General features: G+C 36.5%; 1 protein-coding gene across 1 annotated transcript; it reads right to left on the bottom strand.

Moving 5' to 3' along the window:
- Positions 1-646: 646 nt before the first annotated feature.
- PGAP1 (post-GPI attachment to proteins 1) lies at positions 647-19,252 on the bottom strand (the record flags this gene model as incomplete). Its single annotated transcript, XM_008949943.1, has 22 exons — positions 647-785; positions 1,673-1,777; positions 2,117-2,340; positions 5,011-5,146; positions 7,204-7,401; positions 7,617-7,707; positions 7,944-8,037; positions 9,075-9,113; positions 9,482-9,590; positions 10,332-10,398; positions 11,111-11,162; positions 11,254-11,327; positions 11,609-11,684; positions 12,333-12,410; positions 12,631-12,682; positions 13,719-13,768; positions 15,256-15,339; positions 15,418-15,473; positions 17,151-17,256; positions 18,765-18,831; positions 19,004-19,056; positions 19,232-19,252. Coding segments are annotated over 22 exons (1,971 nt in total), but the record flags the coding sequence as incomplete, so codon positions are not given.
- Between the last annotated feature and the right edge of the window lie 6 nt (positions 19,253-19,258).

Below are 19,258 nucleotides of genomic sequence, written 5' to 3'. Positions count from 1 at the left end.
GAATATTGTTTTCTCACTCTCACAAAAAAGTAAAAAGTATAAGACTTTCAACAATCTCACAAATGTTCAACTCGCACTGATTGAACAAAGGACTTGACAGAGATAACAGTTTTATATAAGCAGTACATTCTAGTTTGTCTAGACACAACTGTGGCAGCTTTTAAACGTAGCATAAAATGATTAAAAGTATACTTGGCTGTGTAGTTTTTTGTGATAGTCACAGTGTGCTTGAAATGTATTGAGTTTAAACCAGCATAATTTAGACCTGCAGGAGCTGCAGGTTCAGGACACACACACTCTATGGCATAGTGAGTAGAAAAAGTCTGTTTAACCAAAGTACAGTGAAGTATCAAAGTGTCTACAAGGCAGAGTATTGAGATGTTGCACTAACATAATTTATGTGCTTACACACACACATTGTTAACTCACTGAATTCTCACAGTCAGGAAATAAACACCAGGAAAGCTGTCTAAGCAACATGAACAGAACCACAGGTTTTTCAGAGAATGTCACAGTTCTGTCCTCTTTCTTGCCCACACCATGTAAACTAGTGACGATGTTAATCCAGGCATTTCTTTGTTGAGATTCACCCCATCTCCAGTGGTAAGTTTCTAGGCTGCACTGTTCCTCCTATGCAGAATGAACATTATACAAAACAACACAGCACATGTAGGAGAAGAGAAAAGGTTGCAAAGTGTGGTACTTTGTATAAATGCATTCGTCCAAAGGCCAGCATTGCAACAGACAAAGGGAGTGGAACTTTGGCTGCCATCTTCAAGAGTTTACTGCAAGAATATAAAGAAAAAATTGCCATTTTTGTAGCCATACATGGAAAAAGGTACACAAATACCATATTTCACGTCCATTTGAAAAATAATTTATAGATTTCCAGGATTTGTTTTTTCAAAACAGAAAAAAAAAAAAAAATGGTGTAATTGGCAATAAAAACTGCTGCATAAGCAAAAGCAATTCTTGAAAAACACTAATAAAGGTGTCATTTTAAAATGTTCTTCTATTAATTTAGAAATAAGCTCTTAAGCTCTCTGTAACAAAGATTATTCTTCTATTAATTTAGAAATAAGCTCTCTGTAACAAAGATTTGTGGTTTAGATCATCTGAGTTAACAGGTCAAGAGGATAAACTACATTGGTTATTACTCATGGTCTTTCACAAGGCACTAATTTGAAATGTGAACAAGAAATGCTCTGTCAGCAAAACCAAGCACTCAAAACTTTGCAATCCAGTAGAAATCATGTTAGATTTGCACAAGTATGCCCATAAGGGGGAATTACAAGAACATAATTATAAAGGTTTAAAATTGCTTTTCCTTGTAACTTTCTGACTGTAATTGCCAAATGTATTTGGATTCTATAACATTTGGAAGGATTCCATCAATTGTGAATGAAAAAGTCACTGTTAAAGAAGTCTTTATGCAACTGATTGTTCAGATATCAAAAACTTCATTTAAGGTGATGTGGTAAATATTGATTTTCTCCACTTAAATGAATTACAGGTAATTCACATGCATTTTACTTAGTTTTAAAGATTTAAACGTATGATTTTACGAACCTCTACATAGGCTGAACAATTACATGTCTGTGCAGCATAAATTTTTACCACAAACAGTAGTAGTAAGAAGCAGGAAAATAAATTGAGGATTAGGCTACAGTACCTTGATTTCACTTCAGAAGTACTTGAATTCATGAGAATTTCTAAAATGCATATGAGGATTATAGCTGTAGATCTACATGGATCTGGATCAAGTCTAACATTGTACCTACAAAAAATGGTTTAAAATGCACATTACTTCTAATCTAGGCTACCACATAAAATCCAGGTTGGGAACAAACATGTGCTGATAAAAAACATACATGAAATGTGTATCATAGCCTGACTTCAAAGCCTTTCTGAATCATTATTTCCTTCAGCATATCACTGACTCAACTACTTATATCATGGCATAAGCCAGATTGCATAGAAAAAAAAATTATAATTAACTGAAGTGTTTCATACTATAAGGTAGCTAATAATGTAAAGAGTCAAACATTTGCAATTTTTACTTTCTTCAAAGGTTCATATTCTTTTCTTGCACCTTACTGGCAATTTAAGAATTTACCTGAGATTCTTTAACCAATAAATTAAAGATGGCAAGTTGAGCAGCACAATCCATGTGAATAAGTTGAGAATTGTAACATGTAGCTTAAGACTGTTAACAGCTTCAGCAGTTGCTGTACTGTTGGAAAGAGGCTGAGTTGCTTTTGAGGTACTGTCCATCGAACTCTGGTTTTTGACTGTGTGTCTGCTAGAGTTTTGTGAAGTTTCTTTTGAGCAGTCTGAATCCTGAAAGCAAAAGGCAAAAGTCATAACAACATTCACAGGCTTCTAAGAACCCGTGCTGGGGGAAGAGGGGAAAAAAAAAACCCTCCACCTGTTCACAGCACTATCATACGAGCTCTGATTTAAGAAGAAAATTTGCAATTCATCTCTTCAAAAAGCCATCAAAAGTAAAGCCCAACAGTTCAATTTTAAAGCATCCAGCTTTAACCAGAAATTTCTCCTACACTAGTAGTTTATGTGTCTTTGGAAGAAAAGAAGAGAGTGGAGATACCCTGACACTAATGCAGTGATAACAAATGGAGCTCTTGGAAGGAGGAAGAATATAATAAAAGTAGTAAAGCACATAGGTGAAAATCACAAGTTCATGGGAAAAGATACAGGAGGTAATGCAAAGGGGAGTAAAACATTAACTGGAGGAATAAATAAAAAAGATAAACTATGTGTTGGCAAATGCTAACTTCAAATGTCAGGAAAAAATCCAACCCATAGATGAAACAAAACAAAAAAAAAAATATATGGAGATGAAAAAAAAGAGAAAGAGGATTTAAAACTAAACAAGCAAAAAGCACTCAAACCCAAGGAAAGCTGTCAACAACTTTTTTCTGGCAGATGGCTTTTTTAACTACATTTAGGAGCAGGTAGTTATTACATGCTTGTCTCCACACATGCTTACATCTTGGATCCTGTACCAAAAAAACAATAAGTAACCAAAAAAACAAAGCCCAAACTGCATGAAGCCCAATGCTTCTTCATGCCTTTTTAAACACAAAACAAAAAAAAAAATATATGGAGATGAAAAAAAAGAGAAAGAGGATTTAAAACTAAACAAGCAAAAAGCACTCAAACCCAAGGAAAGCTGTCAACAACTTTTTCTGGCAGATGGCTTTTTTAACTACATTTAGGAGCAGGTAGTTAGTATGTGCTTGTATCCACACATGCTGACATCTTGGATCCTGTACCTTAAAGTAACCGAAAAAACAAAGCCCAAACTGCATGAAACCCAATGCTTCTTCATGCCTTTTTTAAACAGCTCCCAGTTTACTGCAGTCTCAGTCCATATCCATCTATCCAAACCATATTTGTCATGGCCAAATTACAAAAAAAAAAAAAAACTCCCTAAACTCCACAAACTACCTGTCTGGAAAAAAATATTTACCTGTAGTATTTACTATGATCTCGAAGTTACATTTAGTTCTTGAGGTAAGTCATACATAATGAAATACCAAATTTTAGACCAAAACTATTGTTCTGTATGTTTTCTTCTTAAATGAACTTCAGACAAGTTCACACTGCAGTGATCTTGAACAGTGCATGCAATAGTCATGGCTTGGAACAGGCTACTCATGTCTTGCATTTGTAAGTAACTACAGCCATCCAGTCACCACACACAAGCTAGAACTGCCAAGGCAAGAAAACAGCAGTTCATAATGCACAGGTTTACCAGAATTTTTGGTTACAGCTTTGACAGAAGCAGGAAATACACTTACCCCATTAAGCATGTTTTGTTCTGCTCTTACATTCACATGTAGTTTTATAACCTGTAAGGCAAGACAGTTCAGCTTTTTTTTAGTAGTGTTCCTTCAGACAAAAGTTGTAGTATACAAGGAGAAAAAGTAGTTAATTATTTTTCAACCCTTTTTATAAGCAGATGATTCTAGGCCCCCAATGGAAGAACTGCAAATTCTGCAGTGGAAAACTCCCTCTGACTTTATCAACAGCACCCAAAATGCTCTTTCAAGGAATGATTTCCAAGCACAGAGAGGAAACATGCTGCTCTGCTTTCTCCCCTTCCACAGAGTGGAAAATCTGCACATTCCTCATCTTCTCCTGCTAATTCACTTCTGCTTCACTTTCTGCAGACACCCTGAAACAGGCCACATGTGGAAAGTCCCATGTCAGAGATTTACTGCAGAAGGGGGAATATGTCAGCATGAGAAAATCCCTCACCAGGTAACCTTCTATCATGGGGAGCTCAGTTAGAGCTGGACCTATTCCTTCTGCTGCCACCTACCTACTTCAGACCACTGCTCAGCTGCTCTTCTCTGTGCCCCTACTCCCAATACTTCCCTAGGAGCTAGGTAGGGTGGCTGATTTAGCAGCTGCATAGCCATAGGATGAATCAGGTAAGTTACATACTCTGATGCAAGGAAGACCATGGAAACTGAATGGTAGGGACTAGATATGGATCTTTGTGGCACTAGCCAAGGAATCAGATTATATATACACATACAGTTAGACTATCCTAATTCTACAATATATCCCCCCTCCTTCCTTTTACTCCATAAAGGTTTTTGAGAAGTCATTAGAGATAAGAAATATTTGACAGAATATTTTAAGTCCTCCCTTTCCTAAAGTTTCTCATCAAGGGAGTTAGCCTTGGATTTTATAACATTACTTATCCATAAGTTAAAAATCACAACTATATAAATTATTGTAGTGGGCATATGGGACTGTACATTTCTTTGGAAAATGCTTTATCAAAAGAATAAAGTCATTCCAAGATTACAAGATTGTGAGAGTGAGAAGTTCCAAAAAGATCTACTTCAAGTATGCAAGTAATAATTTAAGTATGAAAAACAGTAATCTGCATTTTTGCTTTAAACATGGGGTTCATTCAAAGCACACAAAATTTTGTATTCAGTTATAAATTCAAAAGGTTTAGCCTTTCAGTACCTTAAACAAGTACTGAAGATAAATGATGACTACAGCAAATGCACCACAAGTGGTCCAGCTAACCAAAGCGAGGGATAACGCCCCGCACAGTCTCCTGGCTGTAATCAACTTGTTCTCTTTCTCAAGTCCTGTAGGTCTAAAAAAAGACAAAACTGCTGTTACACTCTTGTAACAACATCAAAACTACAAGGATCAAAGAATAATTCTGTTTTCTGAATGACTGAAAAGAAGAAATTGCTCCTGAATATTGATTAAGCACAGGAAAAATAAAGTTAGACAAGTTTCAACATTATGGTGCCATTGGTATCTCTCTACTTGGCCAAAAAAAAGCCCAAACCAAACAAAAACGCAAACACCAACCCCAAATGAAAAAATCCAACCCCAAGACAAAATCAAACCAACTTTCTTATCAAATGAACTAAAAAACAAAGTCTTAAACCTTCCAGAACGTGACTGATGTACTATTTTTACTTCATTTGGGGAACATAAAGGATACACTGGTGAACACAGAGCATTAGATAATGCTAAATGTAGATCCAAATCAATCACCAAGCTCTTATGATTGTTACTGCACAGCTGCATCATGGGAGTGACTCCTACTACAAATGTTAATGCACTGCAGTGTTCCTGGTACAGCGACATAACACAGGAATTCTCCAAGAGGTTAATTCTGTGACAAATGTCCTCCTCAGACAGGAATTCCTGTTTGCTCAGACTGAGACACACAGAACAGCTTATTTTAAATTTCTGGATTCAAGTTGATCACTATGAATCTGAGATGACAAGGATGATCTGAGAAGGTGTGACAACAAGGGGACCAGGGTGGGGAGAAAGTGCAACAGAACGATGGAAAAGTCTGTACTTCTTGGATATTCACAGGACATTCCGGTATTAAAATAGACACTGAGAACAGAAAAAAGCATTATTTGGAAAATACAGTTTTAAAAGCCTTTGCAAAAAATATTGAAAATAACCACAAAAAGGCTGGTTGACAAGAACAGAGAACTCCACATATGGCTAGTGACAGATTTGTTGCTGTTGGCCATATCAGGTCATTTCAAAACACTGAGCAAAGGTCAAGTCAATATTTCAGAGAGATTTAGAGAAATTTTTCTTTTTCTTTTTTTTTTTTCACACTGGATCTGTGTAAGGCACTAGAATTTCAAAATGAACCAGCTGACTTAAAGGCAGGCACACAAAATTCTATTTTCCTGCTTCTGCCCAAGACATTCTCAGGGTCTGCAGGAAATAAAAAGCTTTAATAAGAGCATGTATCATGCTAAAACCCTCAAAAATTTTGTTAATGGAAGTTTCAAAACTTAGAAGTTTATCACTTCATCACTTAAAACTAATACTGAAACTTCTGAGTATACACTGTAATTTATAAACAAGATGGCAAAGAAGAAATAGCTGACATGACATCTACTATTTGTTAGAGTAAGCCCAGAAGCTAGCAATGAAAAAAGGAAGAGTTCATTTCACATGTTTTTTTCTGAACAAAGAGCATCCCAACCAACTTTCTGAGGACAGAGAGTTGGCTCAAATCTAGTGGAGGATGGTTATCAGTGTGAGAGCAGTCAAACCATGAAGATAGCTAAGCATGTTACCCAATTTACTAATTTCCTCTTTCAAAATCTTTTTGTCTTCCTTGCTTTTTAAAACTCCTCTTTCATATTTGAATACTCATCTCTACAGGCAAAGCTATTCCAGTGTTCTTAGATCTATAAAGTTAGTCCATCTTGTAAGGTGAAATAAACACCCAAGAAGTTTTTGTTTTACAGACCCGTTTGCATTCTTTAATGCAGCTTACCCAACATGAACAGAGGAATGGATTGCAATGTTTCAAGTCCCTTTACTAAACTTAGACATTTATATTTTAAGCTCCTGAGAAGGGAATAGTTCACTTGTTTTCTTTCCCCCAACCACCTTTCCTCAAAAAGAAGCTGAAAGTCTTCACAACAGCTGGTGAAGAAGACAAAAAAGCCATTTATGTTCCCTTTTGGGAATAAGGAATAGGAGGCAACACTCATACTTGATTAGCACTGAACACTTACAAACCCAGATGGCTAAAACCACGTATGAACTAGATAGCAGATTTTAATCTGCCTAAGTATTCACACTGAAGCAAACAAAAAATTGACAGGGTCAAAGCAACCTAAAAGAGCATAATTATGTAGCATAATGTTGCTTTACCTCATCAGAGTTAACCATACTGAAGAGAAGAGTCTCAGAGATGTAGAGAAAACTACTCCACTCCAATAGGCAATGCCTGTCCCAAAAAGAAATAGAATCAGGGACACAAGGGGGAACCATGCATCCTGACTACTCAGAACAGCAGCATCCACCTCTGGCAATGACAGTGATTCCCATATCTCTCTAAACCAGTTAAACCTGCCAAAAACATGAAAGCAGTATTACTTATCACTTCAAATCACTGTTACAGTAAGATAAAATATCAACTATTGCTGCTACTGCAGCTTGTCAAACAAAATCACAGTCAGGTGATCATAATGACTACAGATAAAATAATATTCCTCCCCACCCATAGTTTTACTGAAGCTTCTGTTTTGGAAACTGCTGTAAACAAATAAGTGATGTAAACTCACCCCTGCAGAAACACAACAATGCTTATAAGAGGTTCTACTTTGTAGGGTTTAGCCGTCCTAACTAGTTCAGAGGAAAAGTCTGAACACTGGCCTAGAACCAAGAACAGAAAGAATCTGTAGTTACTTTTACATGCATTTTTAAGTAGACTTCTAATAAGTGTAAAATATTGTGTGACACTAATTATTCACAAGAAAGGGACTGCAGAGTAAAACATCTATTCTGCTACAACACAGCCCTGGAGAGCTACCAACAAACACACACCAAAGCTGAAGAGCACAGATCCAAGTACTTGCACAAGTTCAATGATATTTTTCCTAGAAAGGTACCTGTTGACATCAGTGTGCTCAATTGTCCTCCATAAGTAAGAAGAATATTAGAAACAACATAGACAGGAAGAGCACCAGCATGGAACCTTATTATCTGAAAGACAAAGGTATAAGGATAACTTAATTTATATCTATAAAACATACTAAAATAAACACATGCAAAAATATTACCATGAAGCCAATATGATAATATGACTGGAAAATTTTTCTTCAGATACAAACAGTTTCTCACTTTGATGCATAAGTATTTTATAACCACCAGCAGAAATTAATGTTATATACAGAAAACACTCAGATCTTTCACAAATGGCTAATCAAACATGTTTTAATAAATGATCAAATTATAAAGGAATGCTTTTTCCAGTCAACACAATTAATAGAAGAATACAGTAGCATGTTAATGGTGTTTCAATAAAACAAATAATTGAAAGCAAAAAGCCACTTTCCAAGCAAAACCTGCTTGTATTTGGGGTAAGAATTTTTTTGAAGTAATTTCATGTATGTTTTATTTGGTTTCTACTGTCCCAAGGCATGATTAGTATTCAGATAGCACATAAATTTTTCTAAAATTATAACAAAATGAAAGATCCCTGATATAAATGCATACATTCAAATAGAGAAGCTTGCCAGTAATATTCCAGTGCTACACTTAGGTGCTCGCAAATTAATTAGTTTTTAGAAGCAGAAAACTGCAGATGGCTACTCTATTTTTACTGATAAACGAAGAAAATCTGTTGAAAAGGAACATATGGATCTGCTTAGACTTTTTTCCTTAACTTTCAGTCGATGCCATATGTATTTTAAAGTTTTAACACTACTGAGTCATCCCAGAAGAAAGTGGAAGTGACCTACAGTCTTACGGACGTTCATTCACCTAACCACAGAGCCAGTTGCTCAACATTCACTTGAGCCCTTTAGAGCCAGAGTGCTTTTCTGCTCCTCTGAAAAATGAGACCTGACATCTGTCCAGGTGGGATGCCTTGCCAAGTGAGAAGGTTTTAAATGATCAGTGAATCATGTTCTTCTTGGCATCAAAAAGAAACTTGAAGTGCCATAGTAGGGAACAGAGGAAGGGAAAACTATAGATGCTACTGACATAAAAATCAATCTAGTACTAGAAGGTTTTCTTACCTGCCCAAGAACCTGTAAAAGTGATGTCTTCAGAATTACCTTGATTAAAAAAAAAAAAAAGAATATTATTTTATACAATGGTAAGCACAAGCACAAAATACTTTTGTTTTTAAGAAGTCAGTTTAAGTATTAGAATACAGCAGCACCATACCTAAAATGTACAACAGCTTACTACTGGCTTTTTAGAAACATGCTTCAAAGTTTTTCTTAGAAATGAGAGCCCAACTTTTAGTATTAGTCCAAGCTGCTGCACAACACTTGTAACATGCACTAGATTTACAAATGGCCCACCTTCAGATTTGCTTAGTATTTATTTTGATTAATTAGCTATGTGCTCTAAAAGACTGAATTATGCAAAAATTATACAGCAATGCAAACTAGCTAGAAAAGAAATGTGTATTACTCACTTCATACTGACAGTCTGAGGACGAGTAAATGTTTAACTCTGGAACCCTGCTGTCATTTTGAGGCTGAGCAACATGCAGTTTTGCAGAAATCTCAGTAGGGGATGGAACTCTGAAACAGCAAATTAGTTGGTAATTGTTGTCCTTATAATCACAAAATGCCAACCACGCCTTAAACTCCAACACGTGCACGTAAAGCAGATGTAGGACAGCAAGTGTCACCACAAGCTGAGTGACATGGTAAGATGCATTTGTTGATTCTATCACAAAGACCTATGTTGCATTCTCAATCTGCTGTCCTCTGAGCTATCAAGGGGCATGCCACTACTGCAGACCAGGCAAGTTCAGCATTAGTGTACACATTGCCTCACAGAATGCATGAAAATGCTGAGCAGCTGGGATGGGAAGGACAGATTCTTTCCCATTCCTACAAGTATTACACTGTTAGAAAATACAGGGACAAAAAAAATTAGGCAGATATCCTTTGACCTCTACAATAAATAAGGAAGAACATTTTCCAGCCATCTAAAATAAAGTCAGGTTGTTCAACTGCCATTCACAAATGACACATCTCCAGATGTATCATTTTTGTCTGGACTATGCAGCTGAGGCAATTTAGGGCTGCTGCATGACACAAACCCCAGCTTACAGGAAGAAGCCTGCCTCTGTTCCCCACTCATGAGAGGATCAAAGATTATGCTGACAATTTCAGGCCAGAGGAAAGGTAAATGAGGAAAAGATGCAGAAGCCAAACACTTAAGGCTGCAGAAGTCCTACAATATCAGAAATACTACAACAGGATGCAGGCATTCCTCAAAACCCTATCAAGAGGTATAATTGTTGAAGTCCTTACTTCACTACAGTTACTGAGTCTTCATGTGACCAGGGAATATGAAGTCTGTAAACACTAGGTTTTCTTTCTGAAATGGAAAAGAATTAAAGAATAGAAAAATCAAAAACAAGATGTGGCAACTGTCTCCAAAAACTAAACCACAAGTAAACCAATGGTGGCATACAGATCACTGCACAGCATCCCTGAGCTTGCAGTTACCCTGCAACAGACATTGCAATACAGATCATTCATTTTATTCAGCACTGGATAAAAACTATAGCCTTTAACTCATGTTGTTACAGAACCAGACAGCAAGACATCAATGTTTAAAGGCAGGACAGTTAAGAGAAAACTTCTGGTTTTCAATAAAAAGCTGTAACCTCAATAAATCCATCACTTTTTTTTTTTGAAACAGAGTCCTTTAGCATCCCATTCTGTTTAAGTCTATGTAGCTCAACACTGGTATTGGAGTCCCATAATTAGCAATTAAAAATCTTAAGGAAATGTGCTACTCTTGAGAAACACTTTCAACATAATGCAGAATCCAATAATGCAAGTTCAACTTACATTTGCTGGGAAGTAAGAAAAACAAACATATGAGGACTAATTCCATATTTTCTTTGAGCTATCCTTCTTTACAGAAATTGGAAGGTGCAAGATATTAGCTGAGATTGAAGCAGATGACAACAGTATTGCCTAAACCCCATTGCATGACAGGACTTGTTCCCACCAGCTTCAGTCCTGAGAGTTTGCAACAAGCTCTGTCTTATAAATTTATACTTCAGGAGACTTATATTTACCTTTGAGTGACTGGCAGTGGCTTTCTATATAAATTTTGAAAGCTTGATATATCTAGCATGTTAAAAAAAAATAAAAAAAAAAAATCAATAACAGTCTCCAAACGGTGGTTCTATTACCTTAAAAAAATAAGTAGTATTCTTACTTGGTTGAAGTGCTGGAGTTGTACATTGTAAAATAAGCCACTTGAATTTAATAGAATTTTCCTTGAGGAAAACCCTGTGAAGAATGTATTATTTTCACATATTAGATAAAATTAATTGAGAACTGATTACATCTTCAGATTTATTTTTTTTTCCAAGAGACTTGTGTGCTTCTACATCTGTTAGTCAAACCCCCCACATTTCTTATTTGTGTGTTACTAAAAGCAGTATTAACTTTAATAAAAACAAACCCCAGAAAACCTCCTGACTATTGGAATTATTAGGCAAATTTATTATCCAAACTTTTAGTAATATTAGTTTTCAATTTTTTTTCCAGAAGTAATATGCTCTACTTACCAAATGAAAGAAGGTGTGTTACAGGAAGCTGTACTGTTCTGGAATCCTCTTTGAAGAATTCACAGCCTAAAGTATACTGCAATTCAGGATATTAAATAGAGATTTAAACCACGCACAAGACTATAAAGCCACTTGCCAAACTCTATTCACTGGCTTAGGCAGAGTCTAGGACACAAGTACTGAAAAGCCACCTCTCCACACTCCACTGACAGGAGCTGACAGGTAGCTTGTTCCTGCACACAGCAGTACAAGTCTGGGTACTTTAAGCTTCCAGGTTACTCTAGTTCTCACCTATTTGCAACAGCCTTCAGAAGGCTGTTCAAATGGCTGAGAATGACTGGAAACCAGTTCACACCCCTCTTTCTCAGGTACATTTTTTTTTTGGCAAAGGAGAATGAATTGTCCAAACTGAATACAATTTCCTAAACAAAAAGAACCTTTAGAACTTTAGAGTCTCCAATAAGGACTCTAAGAACTGGTTTGAGAACTGTTGCTTTGTATGTTTCAGGTACTATTCATGCCTTGCATTTGACATTTTATCAAATTAATCTGTTTCTGTGCTTACAGATTAAGTTGCCTCCAAACCACACTGGAGTATAGGACTATGGTTTCCTAAAGTAACAGCACATATTAAACATACTTCATTTTCCTTCCTCATAGCATCTCAAATCTAGGAACACACTAAGCAAGCACTTTCTGTGTTTTATTTAGTTCTATTTTTTACCTTATTGCCAGCTGTGGGTGGTATCTGAATGACAATGTGGGACAAAGACAGGTAGTCCTGAAGTTTCAGTATTACAACCTTAAAAAAAGAAAAAAAAAAAAGAGATAAAAAGAGGAGCCATTACTGAATATAACCCTTAGCCCACCCCTTGTGAGTTCCCAGATGTCCACCTCTTGTATCCCTTTCTCTGGAACACAACTGTATGTTCCAATGCTGTAAAGAAGAGAAGTCCTTCTTCCATGAAACACAACTACCCCACAAAGCACACCTCCCTCCTGCAAGTATGTACAACACTTGCCTTGGTGGTTGGAAGTAACTCAGCTCTCCAGGATAAATCAGTAGCTTCCAGGCTGTAAAAATTCATACATGTTGAAGGATGAACACATTCATTATGCAGGCTCTGTGTTATGACAGTGGATTAACATGCCAGCTTTTCTCCCTTTCTCTCTGGATTCACATTTTAAATTGAGAAGTATGGATCTACTGGAGTTACTGTAGTAATGTATCAAACTTATTTCAGATACTGTAAATCTTGATTTTGCAAAAAAACAAGCCAAGCTCTAACTTTGTCATACACTAAACATTCAGCCATTACTAGCCATGCAAATTCAGATACATAATGAAAACCTAAGAAGCTAAAACAACATTGGCATTGAGTTAACAGTTTTATTAGCATCTTTTAAGCATCATAAAGTAGCAATACTTCCTGTGGTAACATCTAAAACTTACCATACAAGCCAAAAATTGTTAGCTGCTGAAGAGGTTGCAGCAGTTCTGAAACTGTGTGTACCTATACTAAGTTAAGACACTGAACTGCAGCACAGTCAGTCAATCACTAAGTTATGACTTTTAGAATACCAGGATAATTCTGTTTCTCTAAATAGTGTTACATGACCTCAGAACACAGCCCACAGCAAACCCACTATTATCAGAGGAGGTTTTAGGTAGCAGTCCTGAACTAGGCTCACCTGCACTGGATGCTGGTCGAAGGTTATACAAAGGACTAACAGCCAACTTCTCCTGGGATCAAGAAGTTAACATCTGGCTATCAGCTGGAGGCAAGACTGTGGCTATACATCACAGATCCCAGAACAGATAAATACTTTGCTAGCTCAGTTCCACCTGGAAGCTTTCCCTAATTTGAAAGGTAGATTAAATTACTTGGAGATTACTTTGCAAATGTAAGCTAAGCCAGTGTTTTAAATCCACTTTGTAATTACTGTAATGACCCGATTAAAATAATCACTAAACCTCTTCTTTCCTGTTTACTTTCCTTAATTTTCTTCCCAGTCTCTTCCTAAGGAGGAGGATATTGTATATGATTTAAATTCAAATGTAGTCTCACAAGAACCACTTGAATAAAGAACAAGTACTGTTTATACTCACCACATTGATGAATTACTGTTCATACAGCCATAAATCCAGCTACTTGTGTCCTGTAAAGTCAATACCATAAAATAGTATATTACCTATGTGTCATCATTTATAGATATACTCAAAACAGCAATTCTTCACTTCAAACAATACCAGAATTTATTATGATAATCTTCTCCAAAATTTCTAGATTCTAATTGTTCCAGGACACCAGATGTCAGCAATTGTTCTATTCTGATAGCAGAACATTGGTGTCATTAACTTATTAAAAAGAGGAACAGACTTCCATCTTCATCTCGCTCCTTTTCCATTAAATGTGTCTGCAGCAGCTCTCACTATAGTGACCAAACTCTCATAAGGATTTCAAATGCTGAAGTGTAAAAGCAGCAACACTGATAAGAAGTCTCTCAGATTTCCTCAATTTTTCATAATGAAAGAAATCCACCAACTTTTTTTTCCCCTTCATTTCACAATCAAGTCAGACTTCTCTGTTAACAGCAAGTGATAGCCTCCATTAAAAGTCTGATATCATCATCTTGGAATTACAATTACACAGACAGAAGGATGAAGCATAAAAGTGAAGGGTGGGGGTTTCTAGGAACCATTTTAAATAAACTTCTATTTTTGCCACCTTTTCTAGTTATGAATCAAAACATCTTCTCCTCAAGCAGTACTAGTCCTGTCTAAGATACTACAACAAAGGCAAAAGTTATGCTTTTAAAGCACAGCTAACGTCACAACAAACATGTAGATATTGAAGGTGCTACTTGGAAGAACAATTAGAAAAGCACTGAGAATTGAAAATCTTTTTTTCACAATGGTGGTATGAACCTCTTTGGAAAGGGGATGAGTGGCAACAGGAGCAAGCAGGATGGAACAGAAAAGCATCTCAATTTTCTTGCCACTAAAGCACGTAACTCTGAAAAGCATATTTCTCCATCTCCAGTTTGCCAAGAGATTACATTCATTCCTTTAAAAAATATTTTTAAAGGGTTTCAATAAACTGTCTGGCTGAATTTACGTGTCTTGAGCTAAAAATAGCAGAAATGCACATTATCACCCTCCTCTCAGCAGGGAGAGAGCTGAGGAGGTGCTCTTGTCTCATCTGGCTTCCATTCGCTTCCCCGAAGATCTCTGTAGCCTTTCAGGCTCACTTAGACTTTATTATGGGAAAGCAAATCTATAAACAGCTTCCTCAAATTAGAAGTATGTCTGAATGCTGGCAGCACCAGAAACTTCTGCATTCAAAACCATCAATAGAGAACTGCATTAAATTAAAGGACAAAGTCATCTGTGGCTAACTATAAGAAAGGCAAAAATAAAACATCTGAGGTTCAGGTGACACTAAAGATTTTGGATCTTAATCTTGAACATTAAGTGTGACATGCTAAGACACATACACCTAACACAAAGTATTAGGCTGTGAATGTAACACGTCAGCAACTTCAACAACTGTTCATTAAACTGTCCTAAAACTGCAGCAAATCTCAATTAAAAAACCCCACAGCTTTATAAGCAAACTCCAGACATTGAAGTAGTAGTTTCTCACCAGCATACTGTTTTCACAGTAAACATGGCTGTATGATTTTCTGTGGCTTGCAAGAGGAAATGTGAAATATTTTCCATCAGAGTCCTTAAAAGAAAAAAAAAAAATGGTCATTAGTAAAAAAAAAATAAACAAAAACACATTGAGGAAAAAAACTATACTTACATTGTAAACTGAGTAAGTCCATTTTGAGGCTTTGACTGTAATCCACATGAAAGCTCCTAAAAATAAATATGTTTTTATATGCCACACTGCAGGAACTATTATCCTCATCTCCAAAATCTTTTATTTTGCTTATTGCCAAAGTCTTATCTCTTATCTATAAATAAAATTTATAAGCTTTAACCAACACTCAGGATTGCTGGAGGTTAGAACTACATGCAACAGCTATCAACAGTTACACAGGAAACAGCAAAACCCTAGGATCCAATCAATACATATTAACTGTGAAATAAAACCCCTACAAATATTGAAAGAAAGCTCTCAAGGCAAAAAACCAAGAAACTGAATTATACTAATGTAACTACAGGGTGGACTGATTAAAGCTGAGGCAACATTAGAAACAGCCCCTGCCTGTGATCCTGTCAGCCTTTGAAGAAAACTAATACAGAAACTCGTGTATAAGTCAACGATGAGCTGAGTAACAGGTACAACCAAACAGCAGCAATTTAAAGATATCTGAGGGGAAAAAAAAAAAAAAAGAGTAAGACAGATGAATAGATAACAAACAATGCAAACTGTCATGCAAGAAAGTTAAACGTCTTTCTTTTACGTTACTAGAGTAACAAGTTCATCACAGAAATTTAGCTAACTGTCAAAAAGTCACCAGAAATGGGAAGATACAGACCTGAAACTCAATTTAAACATATTCCTCCTTTATTGCTGAAAACCAACACATAAAAAAAAAATAGCAAACAAAAATCAACTCCACAACCTCTTTGAGTACCAGTTCCAGTGTTTGATCACCTTCCCAGTAAAGTACTTTTTCCTAATATGTAACTGGAATTTCTTTTGTTGGAACTGGACTCTACTGCCTAATGTGTTATCACTGGGCACTTCTGAGACAAAAATCTAGCTTCACTTTTTCTCCAGTCTTTCTTTAGGTATTTGAAGACAGCAACAGGATCCCCCTTAGCAGTCTCTTCAGGGTGGAAAAACCCAGATCACTCAGCCTCCCTCCCCCACACCCTGTTCCCCAGGAGCTACCCATCGTGGTGATCCTCTGCTCCAGACTCACCTCCATCCCTGCCAATGTCTTAGTACCTTCTTATACCAGGGTGGTCAAAACCTGACACCAAAGTTCCAGCTACCTTTGTGTTTCTGGAATAACTTAGATTAAGAAAATTCCAGAAATAAAGTGACTCAACCCACTTCAGCAAAGCAAGGAATACACCTGTGCCCTGCAAAAGCTCTGTTTAGTTCCCAAAACTCCATGCAGTCAAAATTTCTCACCTCTAACTATGCATTCTCAGCAGTTACAAGGAAACCATTACTGTACAGTCCATTTTACCCTGCTGTGTCATTAAGGAAAAAAAATAAAGTCACTGATGAGGCAGATCTGAATATTCAGGATTTCCATGAATAGCACAAAACTAACACAATGGCTCTACAACTCACTTACTATCCCACTTGCAAGCATGGGATGCAAGCATAGATTACATTGTACTTGTGACATCCAGCTATTCTCAACTTCTGAGATTAAAAAAAATTTCATGCAGAGTTAATCTATTTAATGCTGAAACCACAGGGAAGTTGGATAGTTTAGGTCTATAACCCATATATAATGTTAGCAATGATTGAAGAAGGACAAAATGTATTCCAGAAGTTTGTTCATGAGACAATTAACTATTAACCAAGGAATAACACTGAATCTTGTTCAAAACAAAACTGCTGCACACCTGTGAGTTCTGTCAAAGCCTCAGGATTTTCCTCAAATATCTTTGCAGGGTGTCTCACAAAGTGGTGGTTCAATACGGCCATTCTCTTCTTCGGATCCTCAGTTATCTAAAAAAAAGTGTATATTTTAGCAATTTGTGTGATTTACAGTCATCACAGGATCACAGATAGCAATAACAGCAATTCAGTTTGGGGGATGAGAGCCAGGTAGAGGTTGTTAGAAGACCTGGTACACTGATTCTATTCTAAAGTCAAGAATCTGAACAAATAAAGTGCCATCAATAGTGAATCACTGCAATACAGATAGTCATTATAGAACACAACTAAAACATTTAGGTTTATATCCTTGCCCACTCTTAGCATGAGGCAACCATTCTATTAAACTTGCTTTATTGACACACATGTATTCTTCCTGAAATAACACACTTAAGCCATAGTTCAGGAAAAGTTCTCACATTTATATTTACTAGTCTGAGTTCACAAATCTAGCTTACTACATTTTGTCTTAATATTTCAACTATTCAAAAAGCTGTAGAGCTACACTGGGATTCACTTGTGGTTTGGGTTGGTTTTATTTGGTGGTGGTTTGGTTTATTTTTTTTTTTCCAGGAATAATTTTTGTTCAACTACTCAAAAAGCTGTAGAGCTACACTGGGATTCACTTGTGGTTTGGGTTGGTTTTATTTGTTGGTGGTGGTGGTTTGGTTTGGTTTTTTTTCCAGGACTAATTTTTGTCTATTCAGCTTTTAAAAATTTTGGCTATTACAAGTGATTTCTGAAAAGCTCTACCCTCCAGTACACTGCCCATCAGCTCCTGAACAACTGTACCTCCTTTATGTCTCTCTAAATCAAGTTAAACTGAGTGCATCTGAGAAACTAAGTGTGCACCAGTCTCAAAATGAACACCTTGAAGGATTTCTCTTCTACCTCTGGGGATCTGTCTTATGTATTTCCAACCTCTTGGACCTTAACTGCAACTCATATTTATTGCTGCACAGCATTTCAGAAAGAAGAGAGTATAACAAGAGATTTCTCCAGCAATTTTCAAAAAGTATGATGCAGGATATTTATTTAGAAAAACAATAATGGTAGCTGGAGGCAGACAAATACACTAGTAATTTACTTGCATTCTATTTTGGTAAGAGCTATTTTCAAAAGAACACCACAAACAGGTGCTGGCCACTATGATGACACCACATAAGGAAGTTCAGAAAGCATTATGTCCAGGTTAAACTGTCACAGTTTTTTGTCTGTCCTATACTTGTCAGAGAAGGCAACTCAAACACATATTGAGAGGTCACATTCACAGCTACTAAGACCTGTTTAACCTGGTGCAAGGTCAACTAAACCTGCTGCCTTATGGAAGCAAAGTTCATTCCACAACCCAGCTATAAAGCAAAAGGCAGTCAATAATAAAAACTGAGTTAACACCTAATTATTTCTGAAATGTTGGTCATGTTACTGACTGATACAAGACAAACTATTTTCATAGTATGACTTAGAAAAATCTAAAAGGAGTTTTCTGTATAACAGGGTGGTATTTGTCCTGATTAAGCATTCTAGGATAGCAGAAGGAAGAGTACTGAGGCAATTTACAGGAGATCACATATACAAACCTGCCTTGTGTTTTCATCTATGAGATCAAAAAAAGCTCTGATGGTAGCCAGGATCAATTCTTTGCACCTAGAAGACAGAATAAGTAACATTAAATCTAGAAAGGAAATATCCAGGTCAATAGAAGCAGTCAGATGAGACATCATAATAATATTATGCTGAAGTTAAATTACTGTATGAGGTAACAGCAGAGAACAGAGGGATGTACAGTCACTCAATTAACTTTTTTCCATTAGCTTACCACACTATGGAGAGATGGTCTGTTGAGGCCCAAGCTCGAGGCACAGCTGAGCTCTGTTTGTAAAGGAAAGAAGTTAAGATTTTGTTAGTATTCAACATTTTAGAATTCTAAGCAAGCCTTTCTCCTCCATACTTAAACATATTTGTGCAATTATTAAAAAGAATAGCCTTTATCTTAAGAGTTTCAGGGACTAGGATACAATGGAATGACTTCTGCCAAAAATCTTACAAGTAGTGAAGCACTTGTAAAACAGGA

The sequence above is a fragment of the Merops nubicus genome, unplaced genomic scaffold (assembly GCF_000691845.1).
Source record: "Merops nubicus isolate BGI_N331 unplaced genomic scaffold, ASM69184v1 scaffold17281, whole genome shotgun sequence".
Classification (NCBI taxonomy): domain Eukaryota; kingdom Metazoa; phylum Chordata; class Aves; order Coraciiformes; family Meropidae; genus Merops; species Merops nubicus.
The sequence above is the reverse complement of the archived record's forward strand: the minus strand, read 5'-3'. Positions and strand labels throughout refer to the sequence as shown.